Genomic DNA, 22,854 nt, shown 5'->3' on the forward strand with positions numbered 1-22,854 from the left:
TGGGCTAATGGGATTACAGAATGGCAAACAGTGAATCATACCCTATTTGCTTCAATGAGTCTGCTGCTGCAGGTTTAGCATTACTGAATTTGGGGATCCCTTGGATAAATTTGCAAGTCAGGAAGAGCAAACCCTAGGGTGCTGGGGGCCTAAGTCCACCTCTACTGCCCCAAAATATACATTATATATGCACATGTGAAGCACACACATGCATAAGGCGCATGTGTGCCCTACATGTCAAAAGGAAAACACATTGAAGATACATTAACTCGTAATTAGGACATGGTTACCCCCTTAAAAAGTGTTGGCGACAATTGCACTACCTATTTGGCCTTTATATAAGTTTGCTTACTGTGATAAATGTGGACACATTTTAGCTAAGGTATACATCCTGGTATACCATTCATATTTTGAAATTAGCCATCAGCAATTACCCACATATGTGTACAATTATGAGTAATATACATTCTGACCAATCATTACTATTGCACTGTGAATACCTTCTAAACATCCTATAAGGGTCATTTGCCATAGCTAACCCCAAATGTGTATTACTTAGCACCGTTTGGCCATGACAAAATTATTTTTACAATTTGACAAATGAAAGACATATTTGTCATAATGCGTCATATTTCCACGCATAAAGCTTGTGCATCATAATTTTTGACACAGAGGAGTGCAGATAAGGCTGAGTCAAAAAAATACCCGAAAAATAGATATAATACTATCCAGCATTACATGGCCACCATTTTTTACATAATGCGTCATATTTCCACGCATACAGCTTGTGCGTCATAATTTTTGACGCATAGTAGTGCAGATAAGGCTGAGTAAAAAAAAATCCGAAAAATAGATATAACACTATCCAGCATTACATGGCCACCATTTTTTACATAATGCGTCATATTTCCACGCATACAGCTTGTGCGTCATAATTTTTGATGCACAGGAGTGCAGATAATGCTGAGTCAAAAATAATTTACATATTTAGATATCATAATTGCCAGCGGCTTAATTTTCAACTCTAGAACTGTAAAATAAGCCTCAAACAAATATAATGGTCCAATGATGAATTTTTTTTTGACTCTGCATTATGTGCACTCCTATGCGTCAAAAAATATGACATACAATCTGTATGCGTGAAAAAATGACGCATAGCGGGGGAAAACGGCGGCCATTTTATGCAGGATGTGATGTAATAGGATATCCTGTTTACAGAATCTGTACAGTGGGTGTACTTTCACTTTCACTTTGCAGTCTCAGATTATTCTAGACTGTGTGGCTGTGTGGAAAGTGTTGTCCTGTGTATTAGTGCTTTTGTGTCCTGTGTAGCTTCTCAATTGTGCTTTTGTCATCATTGTCTTGTTGTTGAATACTGTCAGAGTCTGTGTTGTATTACTTTGTCAAGTCCAGTGTTTCTTTTCTTGTCTGTGGGAGTCTGTTGTGGGTAGTGTAATATAGGGGTTAGTTGGGCTCAACTTTTTCACCTTTGTAAGTGCTGACATGTCTAGTAGGCCACGGCTTGCCAGGATGGGTGAGGAAGAATTGGGGGGATTTATATGGCTTGTTTGCCATTTCCTCCCACTCATGCTGGAGGCTGGGGGTAGGGTGATACAGGGGTATCACACGGAGGCCCGTAAAGTCCGGTGGGGGAAGGTGCGCCATCACTTGGTCCGTGTCTATGGTAGCCTGAGGAATGAACATCAACTTATGCACCGCTGGGCTGATCTGATATCCAGGGAGCAAGATCTGCTGGACCACCTGGGAATCCGGATCGGTGGCCATGTTTGTGAGTACACATCAATTACATGTGCACAATTTAAAGCTGTGTGGCGACATGTGATGATTGTTACCCATTCTGCCAGATAAGTAGCTGACTGTGTGTAATGCTAGGGAAACCTACTGGGTAATTGATGCACAATGTGAAGGAAGACAAATGCCAGTCAGGTAGCTCATGTTTTCTACACATACCGGTTGCCTGTAGCAGTATGTAATGTAGTGCTGCCTTCGTGTCAGACAAGCAACACGTTAATGACTCAATTAGAACTCTACAGGTCACAATAGCCAGTGAAAAATGGATGTTGAAACATCATACCTACATATGTAGAGGCCATAGCTAAACTGACATTGGTAAACCCAATATGATGCTATAAATGAATGCTGCCTTCACGTCAATTGAAGTTAGCAATGTTGTCCACACATATGTCACGTGTGTCTGGTTGGTGTGTGGAGAAAATGACCACATAGGCTGTTTGAGTTTGAGAGGTCATGCAGTCCTCAAGTAACCAGCTTTTGGATGTCTCCCTTGGATGCACATGATGAGATGAATGCACCCCTATATTGTTGGGGCATATTAATGGAGGTGCATCTTTGACACCACATGACTGTCCGGGCCACTGCATGTGTGTAGTAGGGTGTGTAACTGTAGCAGGACACTCATCCAAAGTAAATGTTGCTCAAGAATAATTCCATGCAGTATGTGCATGTGTGAAAGTGGTTCATTACGCATGTCATATTCTCACATTGTCTTTGTAAATGCAATTGTTTGTCAGTGTATGGATTCTGAGTATATTCTACCTTCCATGCTTTACAGGTGGACCTGCACCGTACACTGTGGGAGAGGTGGCTCATTTTGCGGACCCCGAGACCTACAGTGAGTGTTGCATGTGTGCTATTTTTATTGTTTGCTGGTGATGCATGATGGACTACTGTGTGTTCAACAGAATTCAAGGTTTGATGCGCTGCCCATTCGCTAGTATTGTTCCATTAGTGGGATTTCAAATATCACTTCAGCTTGAGTAGACCTATGCTTATCCATTTCTCAGATTCCAGTAGGGCCCGCTATGGGGAGTGGGGTGAGTCATGTGGAATACACTGGTTAATGTAAGAGTTGGTCTGGGACTTGTCTCAGACTGAGTCTGCATTTCAGACTGACATTCTCCCAGATAGCTTCTGCAGAAGGCTTGTCTGAAATATGCTGCTTCCCTAGTTAACGATGGACTGAGTACACTGTAGGTTGGATCTTCCGGGGGCATGTACTTCCACAAGTTGAACTAGAAGTGTGTGGGACTAGAGTGCAATGGCCTAGGTGTACATTCTACTCATGATCATGGGTGTTCTTGCTCCTCTGTGTGTGTGGTAAAATATGCCTCACTGGTAGTATGTGATGTTGGCCTAAGTCAGTACATTTTGACATGGGTGGACCTTGGATAGGACAAGGTTTAGCTGACTCCAATTTGTTGCTAGGCCTTCACTGGTGTTGTGTGTGTGGAGGCAAAAACTTGTTGAGCTTTCTAGACACTCCTGGGTGTGCATTGAATATTGGATTGTTGGTTGTTCTTCCATCCCCACCCTCAAAGACTGCCATGTGTTTGGGAATAGGGTACCTAGGACTGTAGCAACCAGTATGTTACACATACTTATGACCATTTGCAACTTTGTTTTGAACCTAGTGTACACACTCGGTTATGGCACATGAGTTCTATACTAGCAAAAACAATTACAAATGGCAGATATTGAGGGTTGTGATTGTTATCACATAGACTGACATATGTAGTGAAAGCAGTAGGCGGAGGAAGTGCAGCCATAATGTCAGCTGCATTACCAATTATTTGGATGAGAAGTTTAGGCTGAAGTCACCCATCATGTAGAGACCTGGATATGCTAGGTGTGAGATGCCCTTTTGTATGCAGGCTTCCCATGTAATTCCTCTGAGACTTTCAATGATCTATGTGGTGAAATTAGCTGTTACAACAACAGTAAAAGTAATGTCCAATTGAGCCATTGTGCTATTCCACCCAATGCATTTCCTATGGTAAATAGTTGCCCTTTCTCTTCACAGCTGCAGACATGAGTGCCGCACAGAGGCATGATTTTGAAAGGCGGGCAATGAGATACCGGCACATCCTGCAGGTGCAGTCGGGGTTCCGACGGATGGCCCGAAAATACCAGGCGGATCGGGCCTCCGGAGCATGGTGGGCGTCACCACAGGGTGGCCCAACGTTGCCCACTACAGCCACCACCACCATATCTACCAGTTCTCCCCAAGTGGCCCCAGCAACGGCGTGGACAGTTGTCCCTGCCTCAGCAGCACGACCTGGACCCAGCAATTTTTAGAACTGCAGGACAGTCCAGTGGGCTACCAACAACTCCCACACCGAGCACCTCTGCCAGCGCACAGACAGCAGCAGCACCTCCTATTGACCCTGCGGCATTCCAGGCTTTAGAGAGGAAAATGGACAAGTTCATTCATAAGGTGGACAAGCTGAGCCAGGATGTGGCATACATTAAGAAGCGGGTTAGGTCCATCAGGCGGACCCTACGGAAGGCCAACCTCTAGGACTTATTTGATTCATTTAAATTTATCCCTCCCCTCTCTCCTCTTTCCTTTTTATCATGATAGGTGGGTTTTGGGGATTAGTTTTAGGTTAGTATAGGTTGTTAGCTTAGTTGGTGTTAGGGAGGAGGGTGGGGGGTCCTTATTCTTTCTATTTTTCATTTTTGAGTGTGTGGGTGGGTGGGTGGGGGTCAATGTTGGGATTCCTGTCTGTTTAGATAAAAAAAAAAAAAAAAAAATGATTGTTTAGGATAGTATAGTATAGTATGTGTGTAGGTTAGTATGTGTTGTCCTGCATGTGTCCTGTCTCATAATGGTGGGTGGGGGGTTGATGTTTAGATCGATTTGTTATATGAGTAGAGTAAGTTTAGATTAGGTTAGTTAGGGATAGTTGTGGGTTAGGAGTAGTCAGGTTAGATTAGTGTAGGTATGACTTTTCCCTTAGTTGCCTCTGGTGTGAATACATATGAATAAATATATAGTTAACCCTTTGAATTATGTGTTAACTGCTACTTGATCATGGCCTTGACATCAGTGTAGGTGATTGTTTTTCTATGACATTTGTGTCCTATGCTACACACCGAAGAAAATAGAGGTTTTAAATGGTAGCTACCCCTGTGCTAACTTGGTAAGTATCCACCATTTGATAGAACCACCATTAGCAGTTTACATGGATCACCAAGAAATTGTGTTGATGAGTATTTATTCTACATCACAAAGTGTGCTTCCAGACTTGGTATTGTGGGTAATTTATTAGGTCGGACTGCATTGTGATGTTCAGGGACATCTTTGTAGATGAGGTGTTGTTAACACTCTTGTCTTGTTGTCTTCATTGCTGACATAGATCATGTGTGCAAAAATTCAGTATGACTTCCCTTCATGGAAGTATACTCTGAAAGGGTGATTGATGCTGTGTTTAGTTGTGTTTGCTTAGATTTTACTGCATAATTTCATGTTTTAGTATTGCATGGTGCCTACATTTATCAGCCACCATTAGTTGACTTTGATTGCTATAGATGGGGCATTATTCTGTCCAACACAGCATGATTGTGTGTGGTTTGTCCCTTCATCAGTTATTCTCCTCAGGATGGTCAGGCTATGATGCAATCCTGGACACTGCACAGATGTATCAGACTACATGATGTCAGGACAGTTGTATTGACAAGCTGCATGGTTGTCACACAAGCACTTTAGAGTTATCTACTGCACAGTTGATGTGTCAAATAACACAGAGACATATTAGGTGTGCAAGTGCTATTAATGATAGGTGCTGTTGTGCAAATTGTACATTGCCCATGTTTGCTGAATCCGTTCTGGTGCATTCTTACATGGTGATCCTACAGAAGGGGTGTGGATGATGCTCCTGACATGCTGGGGTGATGTAACAGACAGTGCAGAGGGACAGGATTTGCCGATTAGTAGGAGAGAGACATTCACTGGCAATGCTGACAAGTCATACAGTGGTTAGCAGAACAGTCATTGAGTATAGTTGTAGTGAGACTGGCATTTGACAAAACGTAGGACCTTGGTCAAAGTAGGCCATGGTGCAGGGACTAGTGCTTCTGGGTACTCTTCCGTGTGAATGTGATCTGTTCCATGTCTTCTTCTTCTGATGTGTGTGTTGCCTGCTTTGTCCTTGTTGTTGTTGGTTGTGAAGGGGCAACACACACCTCAGTGTTAGAAGACGTGGAGTCAGACATCTTGGTGGCTGCTCCCTGTGAAGTTCTTAAGGGCAGTACTGCAGCAAGGAGGGCCTGCTGTTTTTTTAGAATAGCAGCTACATCACCATGGTAGGCAGCCAGGTCGGCCCTGAGGGAGTCATGATTGCATTCGTGCATGCAGTGGAAAGTTTAGGGTGCGAGGTGTTGTGGCAACTCCCTTACTGCAGTGGTGAATTCCTTTATAGTTTCTTGTAGTCCATGCAGTATGGATGTTAGGGCTTGCATAGCTGCTGCCTGATCTGCAGATGACATCATGCACGAGCGCACCCCCTCAAGGCTGGCTGCCATAGTTTGCATCCCCACCCGCACCTCCTTGGCCAGCTCCCGCTGTACTCCAACTACAGTTCTTTCAAAGCTGGTGCCAGTGTCGTCAGAGTCCTCAGCTGTGTAGGGCCTGGCAGGTCTTGCAATTGGGGTGGTGGGTGGTTCTTCTGTGATGGCTGCTTGTCTGTGCTCCTCCTTGTATCTGAAGGTGGGGTCTGGAGGGTTTCAAGGAACTTTTGGATGGTCTCCTGGAGAATGTTTATGGGCTCGTCATCCATGTCATCAGGGAAATCAGGGACAGGCATATCGGCAGGAGATCCATGTTCCTCTGCAATGAAACAGGGTACAATTAGTGTGTCTGTGTTGTGACATTTTTGCCGTAACATGCCAGCCTTTTGATGACTTCACTTTGTGATCTTGTTTGGTATTGGTATCTGCTGTCCTTCATATGTGCATTGTTATAGGCCTATGGCCCACCTGTGTGTCACATGTATGATATAGAGTTATCAGACTTGTCTGCCTAATCGCCTCTAGGTGTTGCTTTGTACCACAAAGGGAATAGCCATATTTTTGTCCTACTTGACCCTCCGTGTATATATTTTCTTATGTTGAGACCTTTCACTGGCTGTGGGTGTTGTGATTGCCCTGGCAGCACACTTGCCTCTCAGGATCTGCCCCAATCCCTGATTGTTCACATTGACTTACTTGTAAATGACATGTGGCATATCCTATGCATGGCTATGTTATGATGTGATATGGATGTAGACATTGTTAATGTGTCCAGCTGATGTTGGGTAATGTGTGTTACATTGGATTGCCCTGTTTATCGTATCAATGTCCTATATGGTCCTCTGACTGTGCAGGTGTATTTAAGTGACCAGTTGCATGTGTCCCCTCCTCAATGCTGTTGTCTGAGCAGTATGACATTTGTGATGTTGCCTTGTTAGCCAGGCACGTGAAGGACCCTGACATATGCAGCATGTGTGTGTCCTTAGTGCTGTGTGGCTCCTATTGCTGTTTACTTTGGCTGATGTATGTGACAACTATGGGCATTGACATATGAGTGTACTGGGGCCTTTGTCTTGTTTCAAGAGATTGTTGCAGATGTCATCCTCACCCCCTAATTTAGGTATGTATGTTCCATGGGGAGGTTACTGCCATTGGCTACTATAGCTGCACAGAGATCAGAGGTGGTAGTGTCAACTGTTGTGGCAGTTACATTGCAGTTGTTGTTTTGGCTACTGGATTACTGATAGGGACCTAGTTGATGTAGGAGATATTTTGGCTGACGAGTGCCAGGATGTAAGTTTGAGGTAGTGGCCTTCCCACCTGTCGAGGCTTTCCCTTAGCTCCATTGTTGTCATGACAGGATGCCCCCATGGGACTGTTGTTGGTGTTGTGTAATGGTGTGCCCCAGCTTTTGTATGTGCAGGGCATGCCCCCATACCGTGCCCCTTTACCCATGCCACTCCATGTATATGCTGACTAACATGCAATGTGTAGTGGTATTTCCCCCCCGCTCACAGTTGACATTATTGCATTATAATTCCCCATGCGACTTACCCTCCATGTGCGTTGTTTCCTGGTAGTCTGCGCTGTCGTGTCCTTGAATCCCTGTGACGATCTCCTCAGGGATGACGGCTGCGACCATCTCCTCCATGTGGTCCAGGGCCTCCTGGTGTGCTGGACTCCCACCTCCAGTCTGCAGTGCTGCCTTCCTGTTCCTGGCCATTTTTTCCTTTGTCCTACGTTTGCAGTCATGCCAGCGTTTCTTACACTCGGTGACTGTTCTGCGTACTTCAGCCACACTGTTAATCTTGTCAACAATTTGTTGCCATATGGCCTCTCTCCTGCTGATTGGCAACTTAGAGGTGATGAACAGTTGGTGCTGGTGTTCCGTCACCTCTTTAACCAGGATTTCCTGCTCCTCTGCACTGAAGCAACACTTTCTTTTTTTTCTATATATGTCCTGGTTCCTGTATGGATCATCCTGGCTGGTTCCTGGTCTGCTGTCATCTTCCTGGGGTCTGTAGTGGCATCTGGGATCCATTTTGGCTCTCCTCTGCTGAAAGGGCAGTGTTCGCGGGTAATTTTGACGCTATTGCATAAAAAAAACGGCGCTTTCCGGGTTGCGCTGTCGTAAATCGACCCACAGTCATTTACGTCGCGTTAACGTCGTTTTCCTTTACGACTTGACGCCGCGATGTGCGTAAAAAAAAATGACTCCCACATGGTGGTTGCGCCGCCGTGCGTCAAAGTATAAATTTGACGCCCACACGGCGCATCGAAATGGCGTTAGCCAGCGGTAAAAAATGTTACGCAAAACTGAGCCGGCGCAGCTTCGCGTCAAAAAGTATAAATATGGCCCATAGAATCACCATTTTTTAAAGAGGAAACTGTTAAGGCGAGCAAAAAAAGAAAGGTGATGAAAAAGGGGAAGCACAGGAGCAACCTTACTTATAAACGGAAATAAGCAAAAATATTGTGGAAAACAATTTGACAAAAATGGTGGTCAAACCTGTTTCTTCAAGTTTGATATTAGTCAGTTTTGCATACAACCCTGTGCTGTCTTTATAACCCGAATGCAGTTATATCTGCATGACTACTTGCAACGTAATGGCTTCAACTTCAGATGCCTACAGCACAAAAGCAGATGAACATGGTGCGGGCTTCTACCAAACAAGAGTTGCTAGGAACTCTGCACATGGACAGTGGGCCTGATTACGAGTTTAGGTGTTATTTATTGCACCTAATAGCGATACAGTAGGGTATGTAATTTATCTGGTGTGGTAAATAACACCTATTACGAGTTTGTGGGGAATAACTAGTGGAGTTTGGTGTTTAACACACCAAAATCTGCATGGTACGGTAAATGGCTCTGTCTTTCCCACATTCAATTTTGGCTTGTTTGACCTGACGTAATTTAATGACAGTTGAGGTATTCAACACGAGTACGGGGTTAAAGTCCGATCCCTGTGCAAACACATTTGCACTGGGATTGGAAGTACGGGTTGTGTGATAATTATCACACCCTCGTGGTTTTACCCTGATAAATTCCAAAAAGTCAAACCTGCCAAAATGTATTGGGGGAACAATGGTGGGTATTGACCTGTACATGGTGATTTTGGTGTGGCAAGCACCAAATTCCAGATGTTATCTCCATACTATTAGCATATTGAGTCTCTGCTTCAATTTGAGCTCAATAAGAATGATCAGAAGTCATTTAACAATAACGCTCACAAGTGTTCTGGGAGAATCCCAAATCCTCAGTGTGCAAACATGAATAACATTTTCAACTCTTATCCCAAAGAGGAGAAAGCTAGTTTCACAAACCTATTGCCCATTTAAAAGATTAAACATCTATGGGAACTAATACTTAGTCCATCTTTACTCTTGAATGAGCAAGTTCATGGCCGTTTTTGTGCAGTAAACCAGTGGTTCCTAATTAACCTTTTGACTTCTGTGGTTCCCCACTTAGCCACTACTGGGATCTGGGGGCCTCCACTGAATCATTATTGGAATCTGAGGACCCTTACTGAGTCATTAGTAGAAGTCAGGGACACTGACCTAAGGTATTTCAATCATTTGACCCACAAAACAATACACAAAAATACAGACACAAGCACTTATCAAATACACAAATTATTTAATATGTAATTTAATATAAACAAATATAAAATAATGTATATTTTCATTTGAATGGGAAGGTTTTCTAAATCCAATTGAGGCTACCCATCCCCTATGTTATACTTCATTTGATTCCCTTGTATTGCTCAAACAAATCAGTCTGATTATACCAACTCAGGCCCATATTTACAAGGAGCTCTGCACCCCAGCAGGATAATTTTTGGACACAGTGGCAGTGCAATCAGAGCTCCCCACTGCTCCATAATTACAAACTACAGCATTGGGCCCAATGCATCAGTTTGTAACTGCTTGCATCACATTATACCCATGCCAGGTATAATGTATGCAGGTTAGGCATTCCCATGTGAAAAGACATGTAGCACCAACGAAGTGAAATTTACAACTTCTCACTGCGTCACTCTACAACTTGACTGCATCAAAATCCCTACGCCTCCTTAAGTCAGGCGTAAAGATTGATGCAGGACTTTTAACATGGGACTTGCTTCTGTGTTCTGACGCATTTGCATCAGTCTTACCACCAACTCCAGCAATGAGCCAAAAGATACGTCAGAGTTTCTGACACATCCATGAATTTTTGCGCCATGGAGCCTTGTCTTGTAAATACAGTGCATCTATAGTGTAGTAAGAGCAGTTGTAGCAGGTGGAAGAAAACTGACCATCAGTGCCGATGAGTCAATTCTTGTAAATGAGGCCCTCAATTTTTTACATCCATTTTCAGAATCCTTCACATTTACAAAACGTTTTAAAATGTGTTCAGTTTTACATTTTGCTTCTTTTTTTTTACCATACAGTTAATTAATCTATTAATATTATTTATTTTCCTAGGCACTCATGGACCCCAGGGGTCCCTGGACCACGGGTTAAGAACCCCTGCTTTATTCAAACATCATCTTTACCAAGTCTCTAAATGTATTGATGATAAACATAATCAAGCGTTAAAAATGTTTTTTATTTTTTCATAGGCAGCTGTACAATGTATTCAAAGTGGAATTTCAAACGAGCACCTTTTGAAACATTTGTTTTCATGGACTTGGAAGCCACAGGTTTGCCACCATCACGGCCTAAAATTACAGAAATCAGCCTACTGGCAGTGAGCAGGCATTCGCTGGAGAATATTGAATTCACCAACTCCTTCAGACCGGTCCCATGCTTCCCTCGTGTTGTAGATAAACTCTGTCTTTGCATCCACCCAGAAAAAGAGTTCACATCCGCAGCAAAAACCCTTACAGGACTTAATAACGAGATTCTTCTTAAAAACAGGAAGCAGAGCTTTAACTCATATATTTTAGATGGGATCAGTGCCTTCCTAAGCCGACAGTGTCCACCGGTATGTTTCGTATCACACAATGGTTACCACTACGACTTCCCGTTGTTAAAAGCTGAGCTGTCCGAATACAGGCTCTTGTGCCTTGATGATGTTTATTGTTCTGATACTCTGACAGCCATGAGATCTCTAGACAGTGCAGACAATCGCTTTCAGCAGTTTGCCTGCCGATACACCCCTTCCTGCAAGAAGGGGAACTATGGCCTTAGAGACTTGTATTTTAAATTTTTCAAAGAGTACCCAAATGATTCTCACAGCGCAGAGGGTGATACAATTGCTCTGATACGTGTTTTTCAATGGAGGGCAAGAGACCTGATGAAATGGATGGATTTAAATGCAAAGCAGTTTGTAGACATTAAACCAATGTACAAGGATATAGTCCAAGAAGAAAGAGGGTCTGTCTTTTCATCTAAAACATTCATAGACTCTTCACAAGTTAAGTCCCGTTTTGGACCTCAAGCTAATGAAGACATGCTCATTTCTGATGGATGTGATTATTACTGTGGAACAGAGAGAAGGAATTATAACAAACGTTCATCCAAAACACGAGTTTACAACAATGATCACTGCTTCTCTTCTTCATCTGAGTGCCTGGATCGAAAGGACTTCCTAGAACTTGATAACACAGATTTTAAGGCAAATTGGTTGCTAATTGTATATATAGTAATGTTTTTATTTGCCTTGTGTGTTTTTCCAAATGGTAGTCAAGGATGATAGATGAGTATAATTCATGGTTATTATTAACCTATTTATATATTGTCTTTTTTACTTTTAAGGTTTGGCCTTGAGGCATTCGTAGCTGCTTCACCAGTACTTCATATATAAAATTGTGGCAGTCACCGCTATGTTGTTATAGTTAGGTCAGAGTTTCCATAGGAAGATCATTTTTGTTTTGCTAATAGATTTGGTGCCATTTGACAAATCTTCACAAAACTTCCCAAAATAAAGTTCAGCTCCTTCCCGGAACATTCTGTGCCGATCATCCAAGTGGAGACCCAAAACATTGGTTTTGCATGTTAATTTCCATTGCAATGTTTGGAAAGTGATACAGATAAAACAACTAAACGAAATTACGCCAAAATTCAGAGCAAGTTAGATCTTTACTGAGAAAGTGTGCTTTCTGTTGTTTGGTTTAAATCCGTTCAGCTGTTTATAAAAAAAATTGCATTAAAGGTGTGCTTGAGCTGATCATGAAAGGATTAAAAAGATAGTGACATCTGGACTGCTGTTGTCCAGATATGCTGTAATTGCTGCTTTCTAGTTAATCCTAGTTGGCTGGCCATAAATTAGGTAATATGCTGTGGCAGCCATTACAGGACTTGGGGACATGGTCTCTATTAAAAAGTGAATGCCATGTTTTGAGGGTCACAAAAAGGATCACAAATACAAAGTGATAACACATTTAAGTCGCAATATAAATGCTGGTGGTGGCATACTCATTTTAGCAATTGTGGTGTGTTCTAAGGTAATCTTAGTTTATGGGTGTATTGTGCATTTACTTTCTATTGTGCATTAGTAACAACATGCAGAATATGGATCTACACCCAATTTTACATGTGTACACTTACCTTTTGTTATTGCCTTTTAAACTGTGTTCCCGTGGCATGTTAAAGAGTCTTTCCTTGGCTTATGTTACCTAGGTCTCAACACCAACTTGTTCAAAAAGTATAACACAACCTGTATGTTTATTGTTTATTATTTCTGCTCTACTGAGTCAAGCAAAGTCATGTTTGTTCTTTCTGCTCTACTGAGTCAAGCAAAGTCATGTTTGTTTGTTTCTGAATGAAGTTGTTCTTTCTGTTCTTGAAAAAACCTTTTCCAGCATGGGGTTGGGAATATTTCAGATGCTCAATGTCTTTTATTGCATTCATTCACAATAGGTCACTGTTGTTTTGTAACAAATGTGTTCTGTTACCTCTGGATGACGTTAGCATAGATCTGGCAGAATCAAAATTCATATAGTGGGAAAGTGCTTAGATCGTAAGGCAATTTTACTTTTAATAATTATGTGCTCTTTGTCCAAATTATTTTCTGTCTGCTCACACCATGATGATTCTGTAATTTTCATTCTATCTCATGATAAGATTTTCAGTGTAAACCCTCAAGTTTAGGGGATGAGCCAAAGAAACCTAAAGACTTTTTCCCGATGCTACTAGGGATGTTGTTCAATTTTGTAATAATTGTACTGCTCATGTGGGACTACAAATAATTTTTGACTTTGCTTATTTTTTCTGTATTGTCCTATTACTGAGAGCCCTTATGGCACACACTTTATGCATCTGCATTTACAGTTTCTGTGTTGTGTCTTATGAATGTTTGTAATAAATCACCTTAAAAGTTTAATTCTGTCTTGGAATTCACTTATTGAGTCTGTTCTTAATTAATTGACTGTATAATGATATTCAGTATGGTGCCTTATCTTAGGGACCCTGTCTCATGGAATTGAGGTTTAACACTGTCTCTGATTCATCACATATGGGAATGTTTTTTAGGTGACTTTTTAGGGTATTTGATTTAGTGGTTCTGCATGCCAAGAAAAACTTGGTAACCAGTTATGGTTGAGAGATAACTTCCTATTTGTTTTTAGAGATCCTTTTGTGCCTCACCTGTAGTCTGGCTTCTGACTGTATTCAAGAGCTTAATACACCGTAGGAGGGGCAGGCATTGTGATGCACACTATAGGGCCTGGTCCACCACTACCATCTGATTCACACTATATGGCCTGGTCCACCACTACCAACTGGACAGATAGATCTCACCCACGTACTTATGGCATGCTTGAAACAGATGCATCATCCAGGATGAGCTCTATGTCTAATTCAGACAGCTCAGGTGATTTCCCAACAAGTGGTATGATCCGCAGAGGCCACCAGGGAGAATTTCTTACAAGGGGCCTGATAGGTCAAGATTTTATCAGAACCAGGGCTGGGGCTGACCAACCTTCTTTGGCTATCTTCCATCCATTATACATCTAGCGGGACCTTCACAGCCCCCGTGAGGCAACCTTTTTTAGGAAGAGGACCACAAGGTGGAAAGGGACAGGGAAAAGGCCAACAACTCACGGGTAGCCCCATAGATGAGACTCCCAGCACAAGCGGAGGATGATGTATAGAGAAAACATTGTGATGAATCGCAGTGAGAGGGGTTTCACAGATTCCCAGATAATGTTCTGAACAAAGGTTTGGGCTTTGTCCCAACCCCAAAATAGATATATTCAATTTAAAGGAGGAACTGTCAGGTTTCTTCAGAACCATGCGTTTGAAGGTATTCTTCAAAGACCAGACAAATATTAATGAAGAGGTCGATGAGAATACAGGACTAGAGTGAGATCTACTTTTAATCCCCTGTTACATTGATGTAGGAAAAGCAGTGGATGAACTGGCAGAAACACCACACCACCAGTATCAGAACGTGTCAAGGAAGGAGAGACAAGCATTAATGGAACTTTCATCAGCACAGGACTTTATCATCAAGCTGGTTGGCAAAGGAGGAGTCATTGCGATCTTATCAACGGATATTTGCATACAAGAGTGTCTAAAACTATTGAACCAAGAAAGGAATCACAAGAGACTAACAAGGGGCCCCACCCAGGATGTGTTAGAAGAGATAAAGTTCCTGGTGGACAATGGCCTAGGGACTGGATGGATCACTGAAAAAGAAGCTCTGTTTCTGACTAACACCAAACCAAGGCCCCCTTATTTTTACATTCTCTCAGGCCGTCCCATAGTTTCAGGGATAGGTTCAGCCCTGGAACCTCTGTCTAAATTCTGCGATTGGTTTCTTAGACCACTAGTCCAAAACACACCAACATACCTTAAAGACACCAAGAGAGTACTGAATCTCGGGGGTTGGGGTTTACGAGCTTTGATCAAGAGAGAGAACTTCTGATAGGGTTAGATGTGGAGGCATTGTACACAAGCATCCCGCAAGAGGATACTTTAAAAGTAGTAGAGACAATCCTACAAGAGACACCTTGGGATTTTATTACACCAAGTAGCCGCCCTCCAAGCGGCAACCGCCGTGTGGCCGCACTCCAGCGGACCCCATTATGACATCCCCGCTGGTCCGGCGGGTGCAAACCTAGTTTGCGCCCGCCGGCCCAGCGGGGATGAGGCCGCAACATAGGAGCCGGCTCCTAATGGAGCCGGCGGTGTTGCGGCCGTGCGATGGGTGCAGTAGCACCCGTCGTGCTTTTCACTGTCTGATATGCAGACAGTGAAAAGCTGGCCGGGGCCCTGATAGGGGGCCCCAGGACTCCCCTTACCACCAGCCTCTTCCTGGCAGTGCAAACCGCCAGAAACAGGCTGGCGGTAGGGGAGTCATAATCCCCAGGGTAGCGGATTATCACCGCCGGGGCTAAAATGGCGGGAAACCGCTGGCCCCGGCGGTGCGACCACGGCGCTACCGCCGCGGTCGTAATAAGGGTCTCCGTACCGCCAGCCTGTTGGTGGTACGGACGCCACATTACCCCTGACGGTCTCCGACTGCCAGGGTCGTAATGACCCCCTTTATCTTGGATTGTGCACACATGGCACTGACACGTAACTACTTTGAGTTTGAAGGAGATTTCTTTTTCTCCAAATACATGGGGCATCTATGGGTAGTACGTTTGCGCCAAGTCTAGCATGTCTGTATGTATACCACCTAGAGAGGTCCTACATTTTAAGACAGGACAATCCTTTTAACAGTAACATCAAGATATGGTAAAGATATATCGACAGTGTGTTTATGATATGGCAAGCTAAAGCAACAGAGGCTAATGAGTTTGTAAGGTGGCTTAACAGTGTAGACCCTTTCCTAAGATTCACATGCACCATGAGCAACAAAGAATTTAATTTCTTTGACCTTAAGATCCAGGCAAGGAATGGCACACTCCACACAAACCTGTATTACAAGCCAACAGATAGGAACAATATTTTAAGATATAGTCATTTCCATCTCAAAAGCCTGCAGGGAAAACTTACCGGTTGGACAGTTCCTACGACTTTGTAGGAACTGCACAGCAATTAAAACTTACAAAAGCATGCCCAGTTTCTGACAAAGAAACTTGAAGATCAGGGTTATCCCCACAGGATTGTAAAAAAGGCTGAAAAAAGAGCCTGTGAGAGAAACAGAGAATCTTTACTGGAGACACGTATTAGGGAACCCAAGAACAACCTGATATGCGTTACCACATATAGCCCTCTGTCTAACAAAGTGAAGAAAATAGTTATCAAACATTGGATGTTTCTAAAATCCAGTAACCTGGATTTGGAGAAGCCTATGTTCTCCTTCAGATGGGCCAGCAGTCTGCTTGACAGTGTGGTACACACAAGAACAAGAGCACCCAGTGACGCTCCAAGACAGGATGACAGTGGGGCCTCCCAAGCTGCCCAGCCATTTTCCTTGTGGCAAGTGTAATGTCTGACATCTGACAAAAAAAAAGAAGAAATAATTGAACTTGGGTCTTGAGAGACCATGGATCCTACGTAACTTCAGCAACTGTAATTCCAAAAATGTGGTATACGTGATTATTTGTATAGGTGGTCAGCAACACGGGGGGATGACTAGTAAAGATATGCCTCAATGAGCACAGAAGCACTTTTAGATGCAAAAAGAATACAACCAAGCTGAGGCGCCATTTTCTGGAGACGGGCCATAAAACAGATGATCTTGAATGGTATGTCAATGAGTATAAAGAACAGGGCGCGAGAGATCAATCACGTACTCTGTTTAGGTTGGAGCAAAGATGGGATATTGACTAATCAAAAATCAAAATCAGCTTTGTTTAATTTTTGTTAACATCATAAAAGCACAGCATAAAATCAGTACATAAATATATACAGCTAAGATAAAGACTGGCGCTCGTTCTCCTTAAAAAGAGCCGACTTTCTATGTCTTAAAATGGCCCATAAAAATTTGGACATACCATTGCAAACATGTATAGTCAGAAAAGATTGTGAAAATGTAAGCTGGATGACACTGGCCCACATCCACAGCTTTCAACAGAGGCAATAAAAGTTTTTTTTTTGTAAGTTGTACAAATTACAAAAAAGTACTACATGAAAGGTTCTTTGATCAGACACACTACCATATGGGCATCTTTCCAAGGGTCGCGACCAGTCGGTCATAGTTGGAAAGGTCCCCAAGTGATTAAAGATGTCCAATCTATACCTGGTCAACACAAATCTATGCTGATCGTTGCTTACTTCGGTGAGATATACTTGCATGCCGAATGAATTTAAAATCAACTGATTTTTTTACCACACTTAGGGGGTTATTCTAACTTTGGAGGAGTGTTAATCCGTCCCAAAAGTGACGGTAAAGTGACGGATATACCACCAGCCGTATTACGAGTTCCATAGGATATAATGGACTTGTAATACGGCTGGTGGTAAATCCGTCACTTTTCCGTCACTTTTGGGACGGATTAACACCTCCTCCAAAGTTAGAATAACCCCCTTAGTTTTTACTATGTTTGTACCGAATTAGCTTCATTTTGTTTGACGCAAATTCGTCACAAACTTAACTCCATATTTATATTTTGACGCTAGACAGTCTAGCGTCAAAATATTGGAGTTAGCACCATTTTTTGGATGTGTGCACCTACCTTGCGTCAATGAGATGCAAGGTAGGCGTTCCCATCTAAAAAATTGTGCTAACCCCAAAGCACCATATTTATCCCCCTGTGCTAAAAAGATGCACGGGTGGGAGGAGGGGCTAAATAATTATTTAACGCCTGGGTCAGACCAGGCGTTAGGGGACCTGTGGACCCGATCCATGGTGAAACACCATGGAACGGGTGCACAGGTGCCCACCCCCAAGCCCCAGGAACACCCACACCAGAGGGACACCAGAGGATGGGGGACCCCATGACAGGTAAGTAGGTAAGTATTTTAAAAAATAAAATAAGTGCCATGGGGACCCTGACATGGGTCCCCCTGCATGGCACTGGGTGCAATGGCCATGCCCAGGGGACCCCTGCCCCTGTGTTGACCCCTGGGATAATGGGCATGACTCCTGTCTTTTATAAGACAGGAATCATGTGGTATGGATGGTTTCATGCCAGTAAATGGAGCTAGGCTGGTTAGAGGCATTTTGTTTGCCTCTAACCAGCCTAGCGTCATTTTTTTAGGCAAACCCCCTTCACCCGTACCGCCACCCCCACCCAGCTAACGTCATTTTTTCTAAAGCTAGCCCAACCTGAGTGCCGGCTTGTGCATTCCATAAATTTGGCGCCCGGCTGGCGCTTTGAAATGACGCAAGCCGGGGCTATACTTTTTGCAGCAAAACTGTTTGCGTGCAGTTTTCCTGCAAAAAGTATAAATATGGGGGTTGGTTTGAGGAGCTCAACAGATAACCTTAGATCTTCCAGGTGGTTCAAGCACTCCTGCTTCAGAGATTTCCTTGAAACTGACTTTAGGACTTCAGGTTTAAGGAAATAATCTTGATGCCCAAGTCAGTCAGGAAGTTCTTTACATATTTGAAACTGCCATTTTTTTTTCCTGCTTGCGTGGATCTAAGGCAGTCAATAATAAGGTCCCGATTCAGTTTAGTATGCTCAGGGGACCATATCTTATGCCACAGCAGATCTTAACTAAACTTGAGATAAAATAAATCCCTAATTCAGCATGGCATACAAAAGATGAACTGCCCAGCGGAAGAGAAAGGAGGTACTTCAAAAAAGCATTTTCTGCAATCTGCAAAGGTTCACTGTGTGCATGGCCCCACAGGCCTGCCCCATACAGGGGGCAGTAGACACACATTTAGATTTATATACTGTGAATAATACCCTAGTTTTTTTTCCCCCCAAGCTTAATTCCAAAACTACGCAATGCCAAAATAGCTCTCTGGAAGTGTAGCCTCCTAGTCTTAATAGCCGTTGACCAAGACTCATTGCGTCAAACATAAACCCCAGGTATGAAAACGACTTAACAATCAATTTTGGTGCCATTTATCGTTGGACTATGAGAGTTTGGTAGTGCCTTCCCACACCTCATGGAGAAAGTCTTGCTCTGATTGACTAGTAATCCTAGCTCCTCCATGTAAGATACAAAGTTTACTAGTAGCTGCTGAAGTGCTCAAGGTGTACGTGCCATAAGCACAGCATCATCTGCGTAAAGCAGGGCAGGGATAGGGCTGTGTCCTATTTCGGGCAGATTTTTACAATTCACATTTAACGTGCTGCCCAGGCTGTTAATATATAAAGAGAAAAGAAAGGCAGCCAAAACACATCCTTGCCTTACCCCCCTCTCTATTATAAATGACTGGGTACACTCACCCTGTAATCCATACCGGACTCTGACTCTACTACCCTCGTACATTTGCCTGATGAAATGTATGATCGCTGGATCCACCTTAAGGTTCTTCATAGTAATCCACAATTTACTGTGAATTACGCAGTCAAACGCAGCTGACAAATCAACAAAGGCCAAATATAGTCTCTCTTGTTTGATGATACAATATTTCTCAACGAGCATCCTTAGGTCAATGCCCTGCTCTATGGTCCCCACCCCTTCGCAGAAACCCACACTGTAGGTCAGATAACACGTTATTCTGCTGGGTCCAATCCTGCAATCTCTCCAATACGATATATTCTGCCACTTTCACTATGGCATCTAATAGAGAGATTGGCCAATAGCAAGTTGGACTATGTGTGTCCCCCTTTTTAAAGATTGGCACGATAAGGGCTTCTGACCAAGACGCAAGTAGGCCAATTTTACAGCATGCATTTAACACTTGAGTGAGCAGCGATCCCCAAAGGATGACATTAGCTTTAAAGAAATCTATAGGGATTAGATCAGGGCCCTGCGCCTTCCCACCCCTGCTCGCGTTTACAGCTGTGATAACTTCCTCTAATGTAAATTCCAAGTTGATTGGAAAATTAACAGAGGCAAGGGAGCCACTGCTAGAAGTTTCACTGTCGACTTAACTTAACCAGTCGGGACGGCAAGAATAGGTGGCTGTAAAGTGCGAGATCCAATCAGCCTCACTAATTGCACTTTCCAGGCGTGGTCCGTCATGTGGCCTGAAGTAAGGTGAATTAATTACACACCAGAATGAGTTTTTACGAAGGCTAATTTCTTGAAGTTTATCCCACAGATCTTCTTTCAGAACTTGTTTCCTCTGCTTTAGGACGTAATTATAGTTTTCCCTGGCAGCCTGGATCTCATGAATGCTGCTTGGGCTATTATGAAGAACTTTTTTCAAGATGCTATGAGCCTTAGTGCATGCTCTGTCAAACCTCCCCTTTTTCTTATTGTTTTTCCCCCTACTGGAAACCCACAAATCCTCCTTAACGTCCCTAACAATAATCTGGAAGCCAACTATGATCTCCTCAGGGCTACAGTCCATATCCAGACATTGCTCAAAAAGCTGTTTATTATGGCAAATTAGCTTTTTTAAAAACTCCTGGGAATCAATCAGAGACCATCCCAAAGTGTTCCCAGTTTGCCTGCAATTTCCATATCACCCAACATACAAGGGTTTGACTGTACCACCTGGGCTAACTCATCACTGGACAAAAGATCCAATTCAGTGCTTAAAGGGTAATGGTCGCTATATGCGATGGAGTGGGTAATAACATTTCCAACCCTTGCAGCATGTCTATTATTTATTACTTTATAGTCTATCACCAAATGTTTCCCTAATCCATTAAAAATATAAGTAAATGGGACTGACGGGAGCAAATCTCATTACAAAAAGCCAAATCAATATTAAAAAGAAACTCACTCAAACGGTCACCGTAGGGGGAGTGTATAATGAGTGAAGGCCCATCAGAACCCCTTTCACTTAAACCACATATTTTGGCGGCATCCTTGGTACATAATTCTACGTTAAAGTCCCCATCACACAGGATTATTACATCCTTATAAATATCATTCCTAATAGCTTCAAGATCGTTTTTTAGTTGACTCAGAACTGAATTAACCTCCGTCTTCGGTATGTTGTTATAGAAATTAATCAATGCCAACTCACATGTAGCTGAAAACACCATGTTAACAATTTGGTAGAATGGCAGTGGAGGCACCATTGTTATACTGGCAGCATTCACAATATTTGATATGTAAGTGCAAATTCCTCCCTTCGCTCTCTCCGAGTTCGATGGCACCGTGGGGGTCTGAAAAGTTCAGTAGGCATTTAAGTGGACTAGGGTTACTACCCAAGAAAGCAAAGAAAGTCAAAGCAGTTTACAAATTCACCCCCAATCAGCTACTGCCAATTGAGTCAGCAATCCTGCCACATTCCAAAATACTACAGTTTACTTGCCTGTGCCAGATGTAACTCTAGTAACAGGGAGACCTTCCAGGCAAATATGGCTTGGCCCTGTCCCTTCGTCTGGTGAATTGCACGGTGGATCTAGTGCGCCCCTGACAGCCAGGCTAATAGACTCTGATGACCCGTTGTCTAATAGACTAGAATGTGGAGGCCCCTAACCCCTAACTGGGTAGTTGTGCTTATATCCAGCCAGTCTACACCTTCTAAGCCTTCAAGACATGAAAAGTGATTGCTAGTAGTGAGCGGGGGGAGGCTTACACCCGATCTGGTAGGATGATACAGGTAACCCAGTGGGGGGGTGCTCGGACCTGGTCTGGAGGTACGCATAGGGGCTTCCTATACTCTATTAGGTTGATAGAAGTATCCAAGGGGCAGTACCGCTATGCAGTTTTGCTTAACCTCCCACGAGCCCACTCTATTTAATATGGTTTCCACCAGACGATGTATTTTGAAAGACATTATCACACAATCTCCCTTTAGCTTTTTCTGTCCCCTCCCCACCCATTTAACCTTCCTAACCATTTTAAGATCCTCAAACAATTCACTAGACACCCACTTTCTCCCCTACCCGGTGTGCAGCTTTGTTCCTCAACAACATCCAATTTTCGTTAACCTCTACCGCTGGTGGGAGGATTGGCACGTTTGCCAGCACTACCGTATAAGGGGACACGGCAGGGAGGAATTCTGGGTATGGGGGAACTGTTCCCGAATAAACAGCTATGGCCTTGCCTTTACTAGGCTCGCCTTCTGGTACTGCAGTGCTATAATCCATGGTCACGCCACCCGAACTAATATGTATCATCTCAGCAGGGTGATCACTCGCTGGCTGATTGCCACACTGGCCTACTCCCTCCTTCTGCTGTGCAACACCCCCTGTAGACTCAGTTACATTATTATCCACTTCCGAATGCGGAGGGGATACTTGGAGGTTTTTTACTACTCCTAATGGTAGGGCTGATTGTAGGAGTTCAGTACAGGTAGAGATCATTCCACCTGAGCCACTCTATCTGATAAGGATGTCAATGACAGTTTTACAAAGGCTTCCAGCGATTGCATACTGTTTAATAATTCTTTAAACTCTTCTGATGTTACCTGAGCCATACTTTTCCTTTTGGCAGATTTTACCATGCCTTGTTTATTAGATGTTTTATGATTTTGCTTCCCAGTCTTAGTTGCCCCTGACACGGTTAATTGGCGTTTGGGTATGAGACCAGGCATTCTTATACGTTTTAACGGGGGTTTGGGTTCTGTATCACCATTTAAGTTAAGAGGGTTAAGGTCCCTGTCCCTGCTATCTGTATAAC

The 22,854-nt window shown here is 43.2% G+C and overlaps 1 protein-coding gene across 1 annotated transcript in view; it reads left to right on the forward strand.

Moving 5' to 3' along the window:
• LOC138259160 (three prime repair exonuclease 2-like) overlaps positions 1-13,636 on the forward strand; it is a 35,795-nt gene extending 22,159 nt beyond the window's left edge. Inside the window, exon 2 of the mRNA XM_069206691.1 lies at positions 10,932-13,636. Coding sequence (XP_069062792.1) covers positions 10,943-12,007 — 1,065 coding nt within the window. The 5' untranslated portion in view covers positions 10,932-10,942 and the 3' untranslated portion in view covers positions 12,008-13,636. The remainder of the gene's footprint in view (positions 1-10,931) is intronic.
• Positions 13,637-22,854: the final 9,218 nt, after the last annotated feature.

The sequence above is a fragment of the Pleurodeles waltl genome, chromosome 9 (genome assembly GCF_031143425.1).
Source record: "Pleurodeles waltl isolate 20211129_DDA chromosome 9, aPleWal1.hap1.20221129, whole genome shotgun sequence".
NCBI classification, from domain to species: domain Eukaryota; kingdom Metazoa; phylum Chordata; class Amphibia; order Caudata; family Salamandridae; genus Pleurodeles; species Pleurodeles waltl.